The sequence below is a fragment of the Cervus elaphus genome, chromosome 22 (genome assembly GCF_910594005.1).
Source record: "Cervus elaphus chromosome 22, mCerEla1.1, whole genome shotgun sequence".
Classification (NCBI taxonomy): domain Eukaryota; kingdom Metazoa; phylum Chordata; class Mammalia; order Artiodactyla; family Cervidae; genus Cervus; species Cervus elaphus.
In genome coordinates, this window is record NC_057836.1 from 48,228,051 (window position 1) to 48,249,190 (window position 21,140).

Consider the following 21,140-nt stretch of genomic DNA (forward strand, 5'->3'; position numbering starts at 1 on the left):
CAAAGGGGAGTGTCAGAATCACAGAGATATTAAGCTAGGCAGTGATCTCAGGAATTGGAGAGGCAAGCTACAGTGAGAGAAGACAGATATCAGTTTTTTGTACCTAGGGAATCACAAAATCTACATTGTTGAGAGGCTACCTGCCATGATTGATTCCAACCATGCCAAACCAGAGCTTTCATTAATAAATGGGGGGTGAGGGGGGTTGGGGGTGTGGCAAACTTCTGTTAATAAAAATAAAGGGAAAAATGAGGGCCAGAGAAAGTCCTTAAGGCTACAAGTCAGCAATATGGAGCTGCATCTACCACGGCGCTCATCCATCACAACACATCACAGTGACATCAGAAAGTCATGCAGCAAACAGGCTACAACCACACCATGACTTCATTCTCATCATTCACCAGCAACACATACAGCTTAACAGTCTCAGTTTAATGAGAAGAAAGTGGATTTTATAAGCTTCTAACTATGAGCTAGTTAAGAGGAAAAGCTTTGATGGTGGTTTTAAGAACTCAGAACAAACTATTATGGGAGAGGACTAAATTTTCGAGAGGACTGCAAATTTAGGTGTGTGACACCCCGCTGGTATCCTAAACTGAGAGGGATCTGTCCCATGGGCTAGTAAGTCTGAGATAAGGTTGGGAAGTAGCATCTGTTTCCTCGGGACACCAGCACCTCACACGAACCTCTCCAGGACCACTCCACTTCAAAAGGACCGCATTTTGAGAACTCCTGTTTTATAGTACACGGTGCTTCTGGTTATCACTACATCCTTCCATCCCCACTACACACACACACACACACACACAGCGCATCCAAACAATGCACACACATACCACACACAGCGCATCCTAACATTATAAGACCATGAAGAGGTGTGCTGGAGAACCAGTTTTGGACCCATCAAAATTTCAGGGTGACTCTTCCAACCTAGACCCAATTAAAGCCATATGGCCTCTGGTGGACACTTTGTTAAAAGTTAAGCTATAGCTCAGATACTACAAAATACCACAGGAAAAAGAAACTGTCAACAGCCCTAATCCTTTACCTGTATATTAAGCTACTAAAGGTAACATGGCCTCTGGAAAATCATATTATTGGCTGAACTTTCTTCACTGTGATGGGAAAAAAAGACAGTACACACGTGTAGCGAAAAAAAAGAAAAAATTCACGTGTACATAGGACTCTGACATTCTTGCAGCACACAGCATTCCAAGCCATTTCCTTATATGCAAAACCGATTTTTAAAAAAGCAGGAAGACGTTGACAATATTCCTATTTTCTGCAGATACTAACAGTGTTTTATTCCTGTTTTGTGATTCAGACTTTAATCTGTCACTGTAGCATGTTTCTATAGTTGTTTGTATGCTATTTGTGTTTGACCTTTTTCTTGTTGTAGGCAAAACAAAACTTGAATTTTGTGTATTTTAAGTCTTAAAAGCAAAATATTCTACAAATGATGAGGCTTTCTTTGCAGAACAAGTACCTGAGCAGCACTCAAAGCACTGTACTTTGTTGTTAGAAACGTTGTCTACTTACAGCTTAGGCGCCAAGTATTCAAAACACAAGGAAAAAGAACCCAAACTCCGCTCCAGAAGAAGCCAGAAACAGGAGTCCCTAACAACCCAATGGTGGCCAAAAAGCAGAGTTTTGGAGCCCAGAGCCTGAGGAGCAGCTGCAGAGACGGGGGAGGGGACTGAGCTGGCGGGGGTCCATTCACCTCACATCCAGTCCAACCAAACTGGCTCTGCTTGTGTTCATTCCATAAATCAGGCTTTTGCAAATGATTTCATGTGAAGAAAGGGTGCCACTACAAAACAAAAATAATCCCCTGCAACAATCTGATGACAGTGAATAGCTTCTCTGATCATTTTCAAATGTCCAAGTAATATTGTAATATTACATATCTTTCTGTAATAAAAGTCAAGACTGCCATGTAATTTACACTTAATATTTTATTCTGGTGTGGAACATTATCAATGTGTAACCTTCATTCTAGATGGTAACTGAGAGAGGGGATGTCAGGAACCATATTCCCAAGGCCAACCCTGTCGAGAAAGTAACCTGTGAGCCATACCACCCCTGGAGCTTTAACAATTAGGTTGGTGCAAAAGTAATTACAGTTTTGCATTGTTTAACATTGCTGTTTGATATTGCAATATTCTTAAATAAATGTGGTTATGTAGTATACCATTTTAATGTGCATTTCTCGCTTTATGTTTTTTTGCTAATGACTTGCTTATTTTATATTTTAAGACTAGGGAAATGATGTTAGATGAAAAGCTAATTTGAGTGATTTTCTTATTCAAGATGGGTCGAAAATGGGTCATCAAGCAGCAAGAACAACTTGCAACATCGACAACACATTTGGCCTAGTAACTGCTAACACAGTGCGCTGGTGGCTCAAGAAGTTCTGCAAAGGAGACGAAAGCCCTGAAGGTGAGCAGCACAGTGGCCAGTCATGGGACGCTGACAACCACCAACTGAGACGATCATCAAAGCTCATCCTCCTACAACTACAGGAGAAGTTGCTGAAGAACTCAACGTCAACCATTCTATGGTCATTCAGCATTTGAAACAAACTAGAAAGGTGAAAAAGCTCGATAAGTGGGTGCCTCATGAGCTGACCAAAAATCAAAAACATCGCTATTTTGAAGTGTCATCTTCTCTCATTGTAGCAACAACAAACTATTTCTTGATCAGACTGTGATGTGATGAGCAGTGTGTTTTACACAGCAACTGGCAACAACTAGCTCAGTGGCTGGACCGAGAAGAAGCTCCAAAGCACTTCTCAAAGCCAAACTTGAACCAAAAAGATGATCATGGTCGCTGTTAGGTGGTCTGCTGCCCATTTGATCCACTACCAAATTTCTGAATCCTGACGAAACCATTACATCTGAGATGTATGCTCAGCAAGTCGATGAGATGTACTGAAAACTGCAACACCTGCAGCTGGTACTGGTCAACAGCAAGGGCCCAAGTCTCTATGACAACATCTGACCACATGTAGCACAACCAACACTTCAAAAGTTGAAGGAATTGGGCTATGAAGTGAAGTTTTGCCTCATCTGCCACGTTCACCTGACTTCTTGCCAACTACCACTTCCTTCAAGCATCTGAACAACTTTCAGCAGGGCAAACGCTTCTACAACCAGCAAGTGGCAGAAAATGGTTTCCATGAGTTCACTGAATCCTGAAGCATGGGTTTTTATGCTACAAGACTTCTCATCTGCAAAAATTTGTTGATTGTAATGGTCCTATTTTGATTAATAAAGATGTGTTTGAGCCTAGTTATGATTTAGAATTCATGGTCCAAAACCGCAATTATGTTTGCACCAACCTAATATGTCTATAAAAGGTTTCTGTAAGTCCATGTCCCACCATCGCAATCAGAAAACAGCAGAGGTAGCACCCCAGCAAGATGACATCTGTAGTTTTAAAGAAACAAAACCAAAACAAGCTCCAGAGTGAGGTAACAAATCAGTCACATGAATGGTAGCCGGCTGTCAGTTGGCCAACCCCTGCTGGGTCTTAGGGGAAATCTGTCATTGGGGCCACCTCGCCCTGGCAAGATGGGGTTAGGACCTGGAAGTGGGCCCATTGGGTCAAAACGTGGTCTGAGTGGAGGGAACTGGCTGGGTGTCTCCCCAGGCCCAGGGATGAGTGAATTGATTGGGTCCCCAACATAGGGAAGGGTTAGTCTTTGATCATATTCACCACCAATAATTCCTGGAGGGAGGAGAGAACTGGGAGGGAAAGGCCTGGGGTGCAAGGGGCTGGGGTAGAATGGAATGGGGTGGGGTGATGATGGCAAGAACATCACATGCCGCCCTCTCTGGGCTTCTTTTCTCTGTTTGTACCTCTTCTTGTACAGCTGCAGACAGATAAGAACAAACATAATGAGTGAGTTGGACACTTCCCCAAAGTTCCAGTTGGCTTTCATTGAACAGATGCATATACTTTTCTTTTCCCACAGTACGGAGGCAGACAAAGAACTTCTACCAGTTTCTATCTGCATGAATAAGGTAGTAGCTGTGAACACAATGCCAAAGGAACTCTAGTCTTTAACCACACTGCAGCTCAGCAATTGTGCCAATCTGGAGTAACAACACATCCAGAGAAGGGATAAATGAGTGACATGTACTCTCAAGACTGCAATCTAGCACTCTCAAGCTGATATGAATTGCACGTCAGCCTTTCCTGAAAATGGAAAATTTAAATATTTGTTGAAAATATCATGCCATAGAATATAAAAAGTTACGGTATTGGCGGGGAAGGAGGGGAGCAGTCAGTACTTAAGTTCACTTTCTCACCTAAATTATGTCCCTAGTAGACCTTAATTTAAATAACAAAATAGATGACTATTTCAGAGGGTGGAACATAGTCCTATCTGCAAATAAAACAATATAACTTATTTTTTTCATAACTTACTATTCTAACTAGCCAAACAGCTGAAGACTACTCCAGCACAAAAACAACTCAGTTTTGTTTTGTTTTGTTTTTACTACAAACAGGGAGACTATATTACGTAAAGGTGAAAACAGTCATCATGCTAAGATTTTTTTCCTGTGTAATTACAAGACACTAAGGACAAAGTCTAAGGTAAAAGTTGAAAACATTTTCATTTACTAAAAATTAGCAATAGACTCAAAACAGATTGTATTATAATAAAAGTGGAAAATATGCCCTTAACATGTTAAATTCACTAGTTATTTCCATGCAACAGACATCAGCCTTGGTATTTACAAATACCTACTTCTTTCCAATCTGTGTCTCGACCTCTGACGCTACCATCTACAAAGAAAACAGAAAACGTAAGGATTTTAAAATGTTTCATTCATCCAGCATTAAACCTGTCTTACCTCAATTTTCTATACTAAAAGAATCTACTTGGTCTAAAAGACTGTACTTGCAGAGAACACAAACATGAATGGGGAGAGCTTTGGCGGCACAGGCAGTGGTACATGAGGCTTAGAATCTCTTTATAATAAGGCTATGCTATGACTATTTCCTACTCTTAAAAAAAAGCCCACAACTTAAAACTTCTGGCCAGCTGAGTAATTAAGACCTCGGTAACAAAGAACACTTTTCTTGTTAACATGCCATCACGGAAATCACCTCGAAAATCCCGCAGATACAAACACCTCCACAGAAGTTGATCATTTGAAGTAATATAGAGGTCACGACAAACTGCAGACAGAGACAGAACAGAACGAACATCCAAAAGTCGGAAGATCCGCAGTTTCAGCTCCAATGGGAGGACTACCAACCCAAATACATCTGGTAGGTTCAGTGCTAAAAGGAAAAAGAGAATAGATCTCACTGAGTAAAGAAGATCCAGTTTTCCTCACATCAACCAAAGTGGTCAGCTTTGTAGAGATGATAAATTAGATGGTATTTTCCAGTTATCCAGGCATAAGTCATCTATAACAAACTTTTATCCCCTGGTTGACTATATTACTACTACTAACTCTAAGCCCCTTATTCTCTTTATGTTTTACTAGAGAGACAAAGTACTTTGTAATACAGATCAAATGAATAACTATGACAATTTTTAAATACTAGTCAATGGCCTCCTTTGTTTCAAGATAGATTCAATACAACAAAAAATTCTCTACTCAACTACAGAAAATGGATAATTCATTGGCTTTTACAATTGGTTCCCAATGCTGCCACTTACTGTATGCCTTTGGACAAGTTATTTAAGCTCCAACTCAATTTCTCATCTGTAAAATGGGTTAATACTACCTCCCTGAGTTGAGAATTAAATGTGTAAATACATACAGAGTGCTCAGAACAATATCTGGCAAGCAATAAGCACTTGAGTGTTAGATTACTATTATTTGATATCTAGCAGGCTGAAAAAGAAGGGAGGAAGACAAATTCAGAAGCAAAACCAAGAAAGGAAAAGAATAATATATTCCAAAGTCAAGTGACAATTATTTTATTATTATTAGTTACTTTGAATATAGGGATATTATTCTCCATTAGCAAAGATAACCAAAATCCAATACAAGGTTTTAAAATTCACATTATTCTTTTCCCTCACCATCAACTGAAGAAAACTATGGTTGTAACAGCCTTGGCACCATGCCACTTGAGACCTAAAATACTATTTTTCTACATACAGAGAGCAGATAAAAGTCACATATCTATCTCTAAAAACCTGAAATTATTTATCAGCCAAAGACTGTGGTAGATTATGACTCCACCATATTATTTTCCACCCTGTATTTCCCCATCCCACTATCACGAGGTTTGGCCATTTTCACTTGTTTTGTCCACTGAAATGAGAGTACAAGTGGCATACTATTTCTGAATTAAAGCTTTAAGAACCAACACAAGGTCACTGGTCCTCTTTCCCCTGTGCTACAGAAGAGCAAGTCCTACATAAGGAACTCTCACCACTTTTTCAGCTAAACCTAACCCACACACACATGTACCTGAGTGAGAAATAAATGTTCAATTTAAGTCACTAAGATTTTAAAATATTTTTTACTACTGATAAAACACAAAAAGAAAGCTTATTAATACAAGTATTTTGAGTGTATTATAAACCTTGCTGAATTACAGTTTCATCACCTATAAAATGAGAATAAAATCCACTTCAAAGTTGTTAGCATTAAGAATGCACGTCAAATATCCAAAGTACCTAGGCACAGAGCCCCAATAAACAGCTTTTTAAAAAGCAGACCTAATTTACAGGCTATAGATTATTTATATATGTATTTATTGAACACCAATTATGGGCCAGACCCTGCGCTAGGCCATGAGAATACATAAGTGAGTAAGACATATTTCCCTGCTTTCCGGGTAATTCATAACCTTAGGTGAAAAGAAATCATGTGAAAAATTATGATACAGTGGAAGAAGGGCTATAATAAAGATATGTATAAAATGCAGTGAAGAAACAAAGAGGACGTGAATAGCAATTAAGGAATTAGCATTTAAGCTTAAAAGAGCAGAATTTCACTAGGAGCAGAAAAGAGGGAAGAGTCACATGTCATCCTTAAACATATGTGAACTTCAGATTCTTTCCAGCCCTTCAGCCTGTGATGATTTATCATTTCTCACCTTGCCGGGTAAAAGCCAGAAGAGGATACACCAGCTGGTCTTTGAAGAGGCGAGAGAGTTTCTGAAGATCTTTGTATATCATGGCTACATTTTCCCCTAGAATATTTTTTAAATGAAAAGTCAAAACACAATAGCAAATGGAAAACTTGAAATGGTGTCCTCTGCTTCTGCCAAACCAAATCAAAGTGCTAAGTAAGTTTTCACAAATAATTCCTACATAAAGAGAAATGAACTAAAGTCTTCAGTAGAAGAGGAAGTATACACTGTAACTCTGAAGGCTGAATCCTCTTTAAACAAAATCTTTAATGGACCTACTAAAGATGTGATTAGCAATTTATAAATAAAAGAATAAGTAATAGTGCAGAGCATATACTAGGTACTATACTATAAACCATAGTAAAAATGATTTAAATTACTTATCAAATGAGCAGCATACTCCTACCCAACATACAAAGTACATACTGAAAATACTAAATTAACATAATCCACAAACTGGTGGCTTCCCTGATGCCTCAGGCAATAAAGAACCCGCCTACAATGCAGGAGACGCAGGAGCCGTGGGTTCAATACCTGGGTCAGGAAGATCCCCTGGAGGAGGGAAATGGCAACCCACTCCAGTATTCTTGCCTGAAAAATGCCATGGACAGAGGAGCCTGGTGGGCTACAGTCCAAAGGGTCACAAAGAGTCGGACGCAACTGAAGTGACTTAACACACGTTCACATAAACTTGTAATCTAACGGTATTAACTTTCTTCCTCCTTTTTTACTTCCTTATTCCTTACTTAACATAAATCAAATAATTTGAGTGACATTCCTATAAACACTATTCTTAAAAAATAGGCTCAGGAGCCAAATCTACTCCAATCCTAAATTCTACTATTTATTAACTCTGTGTCCTTGAAGTAATTTAACCTCCTCTAGACCTGTTTCCTGATTTAGAAAATGGGCATAAAAACCTCTACTGCTCTAATGTAGAGTATTTATACTCCCCACAGTAAGGACCTCCATAGTACAGAGATGAACATATACTGTTGTAGCCAAGGACTCTTAAGTTTTTCTGGTCTTAATGGTAAGACCATCTATACAGATTCATCAGTCTAGTTCATGCATTCTCAAAAGAAACAATACTGCCTCCAACCAAGCAAAAATCCTAGCTATTATAGTGGTTTGTGACCCTCCAAAGGGCCACAGTATACAAACAAATATATAGTGTATCTATGAAATTAAAATTTCATGAGGGAGAATGATTTGGGAGTTGGGGTGGGGGATTGTGTACAAAGCCTCCTTAGGGGATTGATAATGAAAAAATGGTTGAGAAACACTGACTTGGTATGACATGAATTGTTCACAGACCGTTAAAAATACATATTCTGAGGTCTCCCTTTCCTATCAACTTCAGTTCATATAAGTTAGTCTCTCAGAGTCTGATCTCCCCTGGGAACTGACAAAAATAAGTCTCAAGGCCTTCAAAGCGAAAATCTAGATCTAGGTAGCCAACCCTAAAAGACAGTGCTGTAAATGCCATCTCCCTGCTATAATGTATCACACCAGTCCCCACCCCCCACCCCCGATTTTAAAACCCGCCTGAATTCACTATGAAGACAAAATGAAAAATACATCCATAAAGGCACATGTCCAACAAAAAACAAGTACTCCAAAAGATTTTAATTCCCTTCCCACCTCATCTCTTCTCCTTCAACTGCCTACCTGTCTGTTACACTTTGGGTTTAACTGACAAAAGAAAAACTATCTTCTTTGCATCTATTAGTATTATAGAATACAAGCAAAATCACGCCTAGAATAAAAACTTTTGAAGTTACACTCTGTATAAAACAGTAACCAAATTTATGTTAAGTTTAAGCAAACATTTTGAGTACAGTTTTTCTTTTAATGATCTTCCATAATGAAGTTGTATTGTATGGTTTCCACAAAACACAGTTCCTCTCCATACTGGTTAAATACAATGCTAGAAAAATCCAAAGATTTAATTCAGAAATTATGAAGTATCAATCCTGTGTAATGATTATATAATAGCATCATTCCATAATGATGCTAAATATAGTTTGGCAGTATACTTATATTTTATACAGCGTAATGGCAGTATAACTATAATTTAGCATCCAAGACCCTAAGAGAAACAGGAAAGAAACTGAAACTCTGTAACATTGTCGTCAATTTGCTTTAGGCTCATCCAGAAATTTTAAGTCTTTGAACATTATCTTTCCCTTGTTTTGTTTTTTTCCTTTTCGCATGAACCTCTTAAACCTTTATCCCAAAAGCTAAATCATGGTTACAATACCTGATTCTTCTTTGCAAATAAAAGATTCTGGCAGCAGCTGCAGTCTTTTCACACTTCTAACCTCACTGTTGATTTTTAGGGTAGCTGAAATAGCAAAAGAAAGATGATGAAAAAGTTTTGTCATTTCACCAACTGCTTCACTTTTTCATATGGACTTGCATTCATTCCCTTGCCCCCAATTACAGACACATTGTACAAACAAACTGCTCTCTGCGTGTTTCCTTGCCTCACAGCGAAGCCCAAAGTGCAAACCTGCAGTCACGTTAAGTAAAACACCATTTTAAAAACTACAGTAGACACCTTTATATGAAACCCACTAAGTACTACCAACAGCAGCTTATTAATAATTGAAAGATATGCAACAAGGTTAATAGTTAAACACAATACAATCATTATTTGTAACGAGGTCACTAAAAACTCCATTTATTTTTTATTTAACCCTTGGCAAGGAGTCTTCCCTTGTTTATTAAAAGCATCCTGCTAGCTTTCACAGTGTCATCTCTCTCTAGACCCAGAGGACCAATACTCTTGACGTCACCAGAAGGTTCACTTTTTAATCCTGTACACAAAGGTGCACTTCATTTCATTCTGTGAAGGAGCCAATGATGTGCTTGGGCACATGTGCACTAAGCAGGATGTCTCGGGCAAAGGAAAGATTTAAGGACACACTGCTTCTTTCAAAGACCCAGGCCTGGAATGCTCCTGGAATGGCTGTCAGCCGTGAAGTCCACAAGCAGCTCATTTGTCAAGAATCAGTAAAGGAACAAACATCAGAAACTAACACATTTAGCAGCTACTCTCTATATTAAGTACCTTAAGACCAGTAAATAAAGGTTAATATATTGTTGAAGTGTTGCTGAGCTGTTTTTATAAGAAACTGAAGCAAAACTGACCACCTCACATTCACTCTTTGATAGCTGTGACCTTGCAAGTTAGGCTGTGACGTAGTAGTATGATTAGCCCTGTATTCTGTAACCTTTTGGCCCCCGTGTGATTAGTGGCCTGGGGATCAAACAAATTTGAGAAAGATTCCTAGCCATACTGTGACAGCCAATCACTGAAGTGGCTGTAAAGTGTTCGGAGCGAAACCTGTAAAGATCCATAAGCTAACGAGCATGACTCCTCCAGCTAGTTACCATTTATGACGACGAGGTTTCCCAAAGGCACACAGGTGAGCGCAGCAGAGCCGCCCTCGCAGAGAGGGTGCATGTACTGCAGCTTATACACGCCCCCCAACCTCCAGTTCTCCGGCATGGACACAGCTTTGGCTTCAGTCCCCTGGGCAATGACATGAAATAGAGGGAAACAGGTAATGAAGGACAGTGCGCTACTCTCAAAAAAATGAAAAACCCAAGAGGTCCCTAACCTGTCTGCAAATAAGCATTCCATACAGTCCCTTTAATAAAGTTTGTCAAATCATTAATAAAACTGTGAAAGAAAGAAAATGTTACATTATCCACCATCAAAAGTTTGGTCCAAATAGATAAAATATCAGAGATAGAGACTGAATTCTCACTTGAAAATTTCACTTCCATGCCTAGCAGAGCCATATCATTATTCAAGAGCCCAGCTCAAATGCCATTTCTTTTGTGAAGCCTCTTTCAAAACAAATCCTTGCTGTCATTCCCACCCTCTCACCCCCTAACATTCTGTTCATATTTCTATTGCAATGCTTCTATTATCATAATACATTGTAATTTGCTTTTTACTTGTTTCTTTCCCCCACTTACAGACTCCTTGAGGATAAAGACTGTCCCAGTATCTGTACATTCTAAACCCTGACTCAGTGCATGGCATGGTCCCCATGTTCGCCGATCACTGAATTACTCTACATTCTGGTTACTCATAACATGGCCCAGAATGCTCACTACTATCTCAGGCTCCACCCTAGACTTATTCAATCAGAATCAGCATTTAATAAGATCCCTTAGGTATTCTTATGCACATTAAAGTTTGAAAAACTTCTGAACGCTCTCCTTCGTGAATCTCTGGCATGGCATCCTCCGTACATACACGTTTCTCCTACCATTTGGCCAATACAGTGAGGCAGTCTGCCACCTGTCTTTCTGCTCCATGGGACGGTAAGCACTGCGCCCGACACTGGCAGGTACTTGTCTAGCAGATGAGGGTGAATGAATGTAAGCAACAACAGCTTAAGGTCAGTGTCCCTCTTCCTAACTGAATCGTGTTAAGGTTAGTGGCAATTCACAGAACCACTAACATAAAAAATAACGCGGTGAGCCATCTATCTAGTCATACACAATCCACACGCACTGACCACATTTTATACATATCATCATATAAAATCTTTTGGGTTTTTTCAAACCATAGATGTCATCAATTCTGTAACACTAACTAAAAGCTGACAAGGAAATAAAGGAGGAAAAAAGGAAGGAGGGAAGGGAACATTTACTGACTGCCTACTGGTATGCTCAGCATTGTCTTCAACAGTTTACATTAATACCCAGACACATTTAAGAAAGAAACCTAGAACACGACCCCTTTTCTAGCAGGAAACTTCTGTTCTCGGCCGTAATCTCACCTGAGGTATGTAACCCGACTCCAACATGAGAAGATGTATGGATACTATCAGGGCATCGCAGGGGTTCCAACAGTCAGCTGACTGATACAGGATCTCCAGTGAATGTGGCACTTGCCCTTCCACTGATTCGCTGCAGAGCATTGGCTCTGTGGGATAGAAACCTGCGCCCTCCTCCACATCCACAACATCTGGAACTGGCTCAGCTTCCAAATGCTGACCAGGCCCCAACTGAAAAGGATAACAAAAACAATGAATTCATTAAACAGACTTTCATTTATTCACAGTATATTTTGTATCCTAAGTGAACTGAGATTAGAGCTCAGAGCTCAAGCACATTACTGAGCTCAGAAATGGTGCACATTTTCTGTGAGGGCTCCTAAACCATGAATAAGCCTGCAATCTGCTCCTCCCTCCTGAGTATCTTGTGTGCAGGCTCAGTCAGTCGTGTCCAGCTCTTTGTGACCTCAGAGACTGTAGCCCACCTGGTTCCTCCGTCCATGGGATTTTCTTTGATCTCCATTAATTTTGGAAGGCAAGTTATGACCAACCTAGACAGCATATTAAAAAGCAGAGACATTACTTTGCCAACAAAGGTCCGTCTAGTCAAGGCTATGGTTTTTCCAGTAGTCATATATGGATGTGACAGTTGGACTATAAAGAAAGCTGAGCAACAAAGAATTGATGCTTTTGAAGTGTGGTGTTGGAGAAGACTCTTGAGAGTCCCTTGGACTGCAAGGAGATCCAACCAGTCCATCCTAAACGAAGTCAATCCTGGGTGTTCATTGGAAGGACTGATGCTGAAGCTGAAACTCCAATACTTTGGCCACCTGATGCAAAGAGCGGACTCATTTGAAAAGACCCTGATGCTGGGAAAGATTGAGGGCAGGAGGAGAAGGTGATGATAAGAGGATGAGATGGTTGGATGGCATCACCAACTCAATGGACGTGAGTTTGGGTAGGTTCTGGGAGTTGGTGATGGACAGGGAGGCCTGACGTGCTGCAGTCCATGGGGTAAAAAGAGTTGGACACGACTGAGCAACTGAACTGAACTGAACTGAATTTTGGCTGATATGCCAAAAACCTGAAAATCATCCTAGACTTCCCCCTCAACCTTATAAGCCCCACTTCAACATGAGTAGTCGTCCAAGTTCCACTGAATCTATCTCCTAAGTCTCGCTAAAATCTGCCCCTTTCTACCCTAGTGGTACTTCAGACTCATTTATCTCCTAACCTCCAGGAACAGCCTCCCCAGGTATCCCTGGACTCCACTTTCTTGTCTCCCAAGACACTCCACCCACTACTGCCAGAGTTTTCTGACAACCGAGAATCCAATTATGTCCTACGTCCCAGCTTAAATTCTTGCCAGTACTTCCCCTATGCAGACAGCACCACCAGGCGTATATTGTGCCTTGGAACGTGACCCTAAATACTCTTAGGAAAAGAGGTCTACAGTCAAATGAGTATGGAAAATGCTACATGTCACAGCCACCTAACCTCACCCTCCATATCCACAAAATACATTCTGGCATTATAAAGCTCTGAGAAGTCCAGGGAATAATAGAAAGCATGCCTAACATTTAACCAAGAAACACTATCCTCCTTCCTCCACACTCAACATCCCCGTAACACTTTTAAACTCACGAGACAAGTTTTCCACAGAAGACATGCTGAGAAATGCAAGTCTACAAAATAGAGTCCAAACTCCTAAACCCCTTAGCGTACAAGGCCCTTCATCACCTAACCCTTGACTCTGTATCAAGTTCACATTCTGCAGTCCCTCCCTCTCCAGTCTGGTATTCCTCCACCTCTTCAAGTATTACAGTAGACTATCTTTCTGCCTTGCAAAGGCCTTAATTACTGCACTTCACCACACTGTACTGCTATTTTCTGATTTCATGTCTATATCCTACCATGACAACAAGCTTAGAAAGGAAAAGACATGTCACCCACTTTTGTAACACAAGAACAGTACCTGGCACACAGTAGGTACCCAATAAATGCTTGCTGAATAAATGATGAAGGACAATATCCTACAATTTCATGTTTTTCAGTGTTTTCTAATTTACCCCAAACACAAAATAGGCAAGACAGATGAGGTCGCCTTTTTATACATGCTGTAATTTTGATTCAGATTAAATAATATAACCAAGGTTACCAGCTAACAAAAATTTGAAACAATCCAAGATCTCCAGACTCATAGTTCGGGGCTTTTTGATATAATACACTGCTTCAGTAAGACTGAGTTACCTACATTAATTTTACTCAGAAAGACTACTTCCTAGGTATGTGCTCAACTCTTAATGCAAAGCACATGTTTCTTCTTTTTAAGTTTATTTCCATTAGAAAAGGAGCAGAAGAAAGTAAAGTTACATTTTATGAGTAAAATAGTGGAAGAATGTAAGGGAGGGAGCCTGCCGGCAAACGAACTGGTCAAGAACGCAATTACCAGAGTACCTAGGAAAAAGAAGACTCAGAAAGAAGAGCAACAGGCTGTTCTTTCAAAATCCTTGAGGATCTGAGCCCTGATGGCTTGTAGAGTTCTACATTCACCTGTTAAAACCCAGGGGCCAATGACAATCCACACTACTTAAAAATGAGGCTCCTCAAAGGCTCCTTCCTTTGAGGAAGGAGAAAATGCTCATTAAAACCACTTACCTGACGAAATTATGAATTACAGGCATACCTGGAAATGTTGCAGGCTGGGTTCCAGACCATTGCAAGAAAGCAAATATTGCAATAAAGTAGGTCACAAAACTTTTTTGGTTCCCCAGTGCATATAAGAGCTATGTTTACACTATATGGCACTTATTATGTGTGCAACAGCATTATGTCTAAACAATGTAGACACCCTTAATTAAAAAACACTTTATTGCTAAAAAATGCTAACCATCATGTGAGTCTTCACTGAGTCATAACCTTTTTGCAATAGTAACATCAAAGATCACAGATCACAAATAATAAAAAAATATAAATGTCAAAATATTTTTAAAAATGACAAAAATATAACTAAAAAGGTATAAAAATATAATGACAAAAATGTTTAAACTATTGTGAGAATTACCAAACATGACACAGAGACAGAAGCGAGCAAATGCTGTTGGAAAAATGACACCAACAGACTTGCTTGATAGTTTCCACAGACCTTCAGTTTGTAAAAATCACAGTGTCTGCAAAGCACAATAACACAGGTACGTCTGTATATACGCTCTTTGCTTCTTATGCCTAACTTCTGGCCATTTATTATTTACTGACAGACGTGTGGGAGAGAATATATGTGAGAAGAATGTTTTTAAAGGTTACCCCAGGCTAATATGCAGATGACACCACCCTTATAGCAGAAAGTGAAGAGGAACTAAAAAGCCTCTTGATGAAAGTGAAAGAAAAGAGTGAAAAAGCTGGCTTAAAGCTCAATATTCAGAAAACTAAGATCATGGCATCTGGTCCCATCACTTCTTGGGATAGATGGGGAAACAGTGGAAGCAGTGTCAGATTTTATTTTTGGCTGCAGATGGTGATTGCAGCCATGAAATTAAAAGATGCTTATTCCTCGGAAGGAAAGTTATGACAAACCTAGATAGCACATTAAAAGGCAGAGACATTGCTTTGCCAACAAAGGTCTAGTCAAGGCTATGGTTTTTCCAGTGGTCATGTATGGATGTGAGAGTTGGACTGTGAAGAAAGCTGAGCACTGAAGAATTGATGCTTTTGAACTGTGGTGTTGGAGAAGACTCTTGAGAGTCCCTTGGACTGCAAGGAGATCCAACCAGTCCATCCTAAAGGAGATCAGTCCTGGGTGTTCATTGGAAGGACTGATGCTGAAGCTGAAACACCAATACTTTGGCCACCTCATGTGAAGAGTTGACTCATTTGAAAAGACCCTGATGCTGGGAGGGATTGAGGGCAGGAAGAGAAGGGGATGACAGAGGATGAGATGGCTGGATGGCATCACCGACTCGATGGGCATGAGTTTGAATAAACTCTGGGAGTTGGTGATGGACAGGTGGCCTGGCGTGCTGCAATTCATGGGGTCGCAAAGAGTAGGACACAACTGAGCAACTGAACTGAACTGAACTGCAGCTAATAATGACATGGGAGGAAGATATCAAAACCCTCTGGTGAGCTTATCAAACTTTACACCCACTCCATGAGAACCACAGGCACTCTCTGAGCCATCCTGATATAAATACTTATCGTATTCTTCATGCATGTGGAAACGGGAAAAAATGTTTAGCACCACCTCTCTAAACAGATCATTTGTCACGTCATTGACAAGTGAGTGGACAAGTGACTGTAATGCAATTTAGAGCTAATATTAGCATCTGAAACCATACTCTCCCTGTTTCTCTTTAAAAAATTCAATCAGTACTAGATGAATTCCCAAATACAATGAAATAAGGAATGTATAAATCAACTATACTTAATAAATAAAATAAAGTAATTAAAATTTTAAAAAATTTCTATAAGAATATAATCTTCAGCCTACTGATGGTAATCACCCTGACTGGTACAGAATTCAGCTGAGCTATTCCGTATGGTTTATCAACCACTCTATTTCTTGTTTTGATATTAATACCCACCATACTGTCCTCATTCCAGACTTCAGATTGGGCTGCCTGTCCTTGGAGTGAGTCACGCAGTCGTGCATCCTGCATGCTGGACTGACTGCAGCTGGCGGCCAAAGAGGGTTGGTCATTATTCTGGAGTGAGGAATGCTCTGAAACTGTGGATGAAGGTAAGTTAGCTGCTGCAATGTCATCTTCAAGAATCAAACATATCAAGTCCCCAGAAACAATCCCATATGAAGCCAAGGTCTCTTCATCTCCAGTGAGGGCATCCTTGTTGTTCAGTGTAATTGCAAACCGGGTATCGGAACTGCCAAGAAAGATGAATAAGGACAGTAAGAGCTACCTATTGCCATCAGCCCCGGTATAATACATTTGAAACATATACAGAGTACACGGTATGACCCCAGCAATACTAAGAAAAACAAAACAAAACAGAGATAAAGAGAAAGCCAAAGTCTAGGAAAACTATCAAAATTATTTGTTCTTCTCACTAAATGCCTATGTTACAGATTCCGGCCCGAGGGATAGGATCAGTAATTCTCTATCATTAATCCATGTTTTCATCAATTCTAAGATATATGCTTTTTTTATACTTTGTCATCTTTGAAAAAAGGATGCATCTTAAAATTGATGACATATCACAGCTTAATGGACAGCATTTTTTCATTTAGTGTGACTTAAGAATGTGCATCTCAGGGCTGATGCAACTGAGAGTCAATGAAATATATTCTTCTCAAAATACAAATTATATCACATCATTCCTCTGCTGAGAACCCTTCAATGGCTTCTATTTGACCTTGGAATTGGCCTTAACATGGCCTCTAAAGCCCAACATCTGACCTACCCCACTCATCCTCTCACCCACTATTCTCCATCTACATGAGCTTTCCACTCCTTCCTCTAAGACAGATCAATCTTACTGCAGCCTCTAGGCCTATGCATCTGCTCTTCCAGTTCTTCAAATGACTGATTCTTTCTCACCACCCAGGTCTCAACCCAAATGTCACCTCTTGAGAGATGCCTTCTACCCAACCTCCATCACTCTATTCCATTCTTGTGCTTTACTTTTATTGTGACATCACTAATTGAAACTATCATTTATTTGCTTATCATCTCTCTTCTACACCCATACCACTAGAATTTAAGTTTCATGAGATTGAGGACCTTGTCTATCTAGTTCAAAATTTCATCTCCAGCACTTGGCAAATAAAAAGTATTTATGGAACAGATGTAACCAACAAACATTAGGTGAAAAGATCAAGATGAGGCTGAAATCAGAGCTAACTATCCAATATCCTTCCATGATAGTTAGCTTATGAAGGTTCCAAAATACTAGACCCATGTCCTAATGAATATGCATAATCACAAACAGTTAGATGAGTGCACACAGATGACTGAGTATAAATTCATCCCTCTTGACTCAGTAAGAGGTCCACCCTTCTCTCTGAGGTCTTATTTAAAGTCCTTTATGTGGAAAAAGTGAACTCGCTCAGTCATGTCCGACTCTTTGTGACCACATGGACTGTAGCCTACCAGGGTCCTCCGTCCATGGGATTTTCCAGGTAAGAATACTAGGGTGGGTTGCCATTTTCTTCTCCATGGGATCTTCCCAACCCAGGGATCAAACCCAGGTCTCCCGTATTGTAGGCAGACGCTTTACCGGCTGAGCCACCAGGGAAGTCCCTATTATGTGGAAGACTACACAAATCCAAAAACCCAGTGCTAAGCAAGCTAAGAGTTCAAATTAGGCTGAAGTAATGAACTCCCATCCTTTCTGCATCACAGATTATCTGATCTTCAGAGAATAATCATTTCATTACACACTGGTGAGGAATAATTAACAAACCATTGTAGAACATTTTATGAGACATTTATACTCAGCAATGCTAACTTCATTAAGTTTTTGAGAGGTTAACAAAGGATGAAGTCCTTTGAAAACTGTTCTGTTTATTTTTAAAAGTGCTCCCAGTAATTCATTTATGTTTTTCTTTCACATGTAAATACACATTTTCTTACCAATTAAAGTGTCTTTGGTACAGAAATTACTGAAGCTTTAGAAACAACTGCTGCTTATGAGAAAATAAGTAGCTATGCCTCTGCTTTCAAATGTTTTGATAAATGTTGAAAATCAGCCAAGTGCCCAGAAAAACAACATCCCATTTTTAGCAGGAAAAAAAGAAACACCTCAAATGAATTGTGTTTATGGATGATTTGTCACAGCATAAGGTTGGTTTTTTAAAATGATAATCTAGCACAATGTTCGTTCAAATATCGATTCATTAAAAAAAGTAAAGAATTGTCTGCTTAATAAAATGTCGGCCTCCCCTCCCCTTTAGTAAAGGACCTACTTCTAAAGTAACATATGGTTTTCGAGGAGAATGGTTAAAAAACAATCCTGTTTTCTGACACTGTGGGGGGGTAAAATGAACTTCATCAGGAAATGCCATCCTAGAAACTCCAGGCCTTTGAGAATTATTTTATGGCAATCTCAGATCCACTTGCTCAGCAAGGACACTTTAAAAGTAATAAGGTCTTATGGACACATTTTTAAACTGCCCATTTATTATAAAATGAACATACTGTCAGAAGAATGAATTCACTTTCACAAGCTGAAGCTTACATTCCTTCCGGTTAACCAGCCTCAACTGTAAAAACAAACTTGAAAGAGAAACTAACTTGGGCTCTTAAGTAAACAAAGCTAGTCATATTGGGTTTCACATCCTTTCCAGATTGTCCCACCTAATTAAAAAGTAATATGTATACATGTATACAAGCTATTTTTAAAAGAGAAGTTAATTTTGATAATTTGTGGTGCGGTAATGATACCAGCATGCAAAACACTTAGGCTTAACATCAAGAAAAAACAATAGACGTGTCGGACAATTACTATAACACTTAAAAGGAATTTTGTCAGTATCCCGTTTTCTGTATTTATGTTTTTAATTTGGAGGGAAAAAAGGCTTACTTTGGATGTAATGTCCTAAACTGAAAAATGAAAGGGTGAGTTCATAATAAAACCTCATTTTACTGAATTTCCTAAAAATAAAATGGAAGTTTATGAAAGTCTTACGAAAGGAATCAGTTAGCAGGTTTTCTTTTGAAGAATTCACCTAAAAAGCCCCAATGAACACCTTTGTATTTTTTCTCAGCACACTGAAATTCCAAATTCACTAGCTCAGTATTTGAAGAGGACCACCCTCACTTTTGTCCCTCTACTTCCATGTTATGGTCTCCAGGATACCCAGGATAGCCTCATCTGCAACCCCATAAATAACAGAATTCGATCCGTTATTTCTCAAAGTCACTGTCCCCAAACTGCAAGCTCTCCGGGGTCATCATAAAGCCAACGTTTACCATAGTTTGCCTTTAAAAAAAAAAAAAAGGCAACATCTTGCCCAGGAAAATAATATTATTTGAAACAGACCGATACGCTGCACTTTGCAAAACTCTGCAGCGGGGAAGTCAAAGTGCCCACAGCGGCGTCTGGCAGGTAAACACTTAAAACAGAGTTTTAAGCGGACTGCAGGCTGGTAGTCTGAAAGCAGCGGTACAGGTTACAGGTGGCCTCGTATCTCCAGACGAGATACGAAGCAGGTTTTTAACTTCCAGCACTTTACAAACTTTTTCACTGAAATATTCCGACAGCTGGAGATGGTGAACTTAAATCCCTGGGAGCCTGAAGAGGTTTAACCTAAGCCAAACCAGTAATTTCCCAGCTCACATCTCAAAAGACTCGGGAATTTTGCACCTTAGCCTCTCCCTGGGTTCGTTTACTGCAAACACGGAAGCGAAGGCTCACCCTCGGGACGCCGGGCCATGACCTCCGGGAGCCGGGACCCCGCGAGCTGCAGCCCTCGTTCCCGCTCCCCGCCTGGCCCGCGCGCGTCACAGTCCTGGGGTGCGGGCCCCGCCAGGCCCGCTAGCCGCCCCGCCTCACGTGACCGCCCGGGGCGGGCCCGCGCCACTGGGCGCGCCTCCCCGCCCCGCCGCGTCCCCACCCCCCACCCCGCCTCTCCGCGGCGCCTACCTGTACCCCCAGGTGGGCAGCAGGGCCTGGCTCAGGTGCGCGCGCAGCTGCCCCAGAGTCGGCTCGGCTTCTGGCATCTCCAGCGGCCAGGTCCGCTTCTGAAGCCGGACCCGCAGCTTCATGGCGGCCGCGAGAGGACTCAGCGGCCCGGACCCCCCGGGCGGCGACGGTAACTACGGAGCGGCCGGGGAGCTCCCGCCTACTGCGGCCACTACCGTAGCTATGGAGGTGTAACCAACCGACCGCGGACCCCGCCGAGCTGGTCTCTGGAACAGGAGCGCTCCGCCCCTTCTCTTGAGGGCGCCCCCTGGAGCCCACCGGCGAGCAGACCTCTGGCGGCCCACACGGGTCCAGGCCGCTCGGGAACTCACGATCGATGACTCGGCGCGCAACGGCGCCACCTGAGAGCGCGCGATGAATTCTGCGCAGGCGTGGAGGCCGCCGCGGAGCGCCGCGCTCTCGGCACTGATTCAGCGGTGTCACTTGTCTCCGCCTTTCCTAGAGAACGTTAATGCGGAAAGGGCTGCTGCAGATCAAGCTACTCGCCGCTCCGCAAGGCCAGGTGTCCTGGTTCTTACTCCATTTCCTCCGTGGCTCCAGCACCATTCACACCCATCAGCACCTTAGGTTGTT

General features: G+C 41.0%; 1 protein-coding gene across 4 annotated transcripts; it reads right to left on the reverse strand.

The window, feature by feature from the left end:
* Nucleotides 1-1,937: 1,937 nt before the first annotated feature.
* On the reverse strand, nucleotides 1,938-20,923 carry FBXO7 (F-box protein 7). 4 transcript variants are annotated; one of them, XM_043882280.1, is made up of 9 exons: nucleotides 20,508-20,923; nucleotides 16,493-16,787; nucleotides 11,916-12,143; nucleotides 10,510-10,651; nucleotides 9,374-9,457; nucleotides 7,075-7,170; nucleotides 5,119-5,295; nucleotides 4,757-4,794; nucleotides 1,938-3,874 (listed from the first exon to the last, which is right to left on the reverse strand). In XM_043882280.1, the coding sequence occupies exons 1-9, from the start codon at nucleotides 20,627-20,629 to the stop codon at nucleotides 3,485-3,487; spliced, it is 1,572 nt and encodes a 523-aa protein (XP_043738215.1). In that variant the 5' UTR covers nucleotides 20,630-20,923; the 3' UTR covers nucleotides 1,938-3,484. The 4 variants fall into 4 exon arrangements, with proteins under 4 accessions (XP_043738215.1, XP_043738218.1, XP_043738217.1 ...); XM_043882283.1 differs by having other exon boundaries at nucleotides 16,493-16,635; nucleotides 20,508-20,646; XM_043882282.1 differs by lacking the exon at nucleotides 20,508-20,923 and adding an exon at nucleotides 20,280-20,410.
* Between the last annotated feature and the right edge of the window lie 217 nt (nucleotides 20,924-21,140).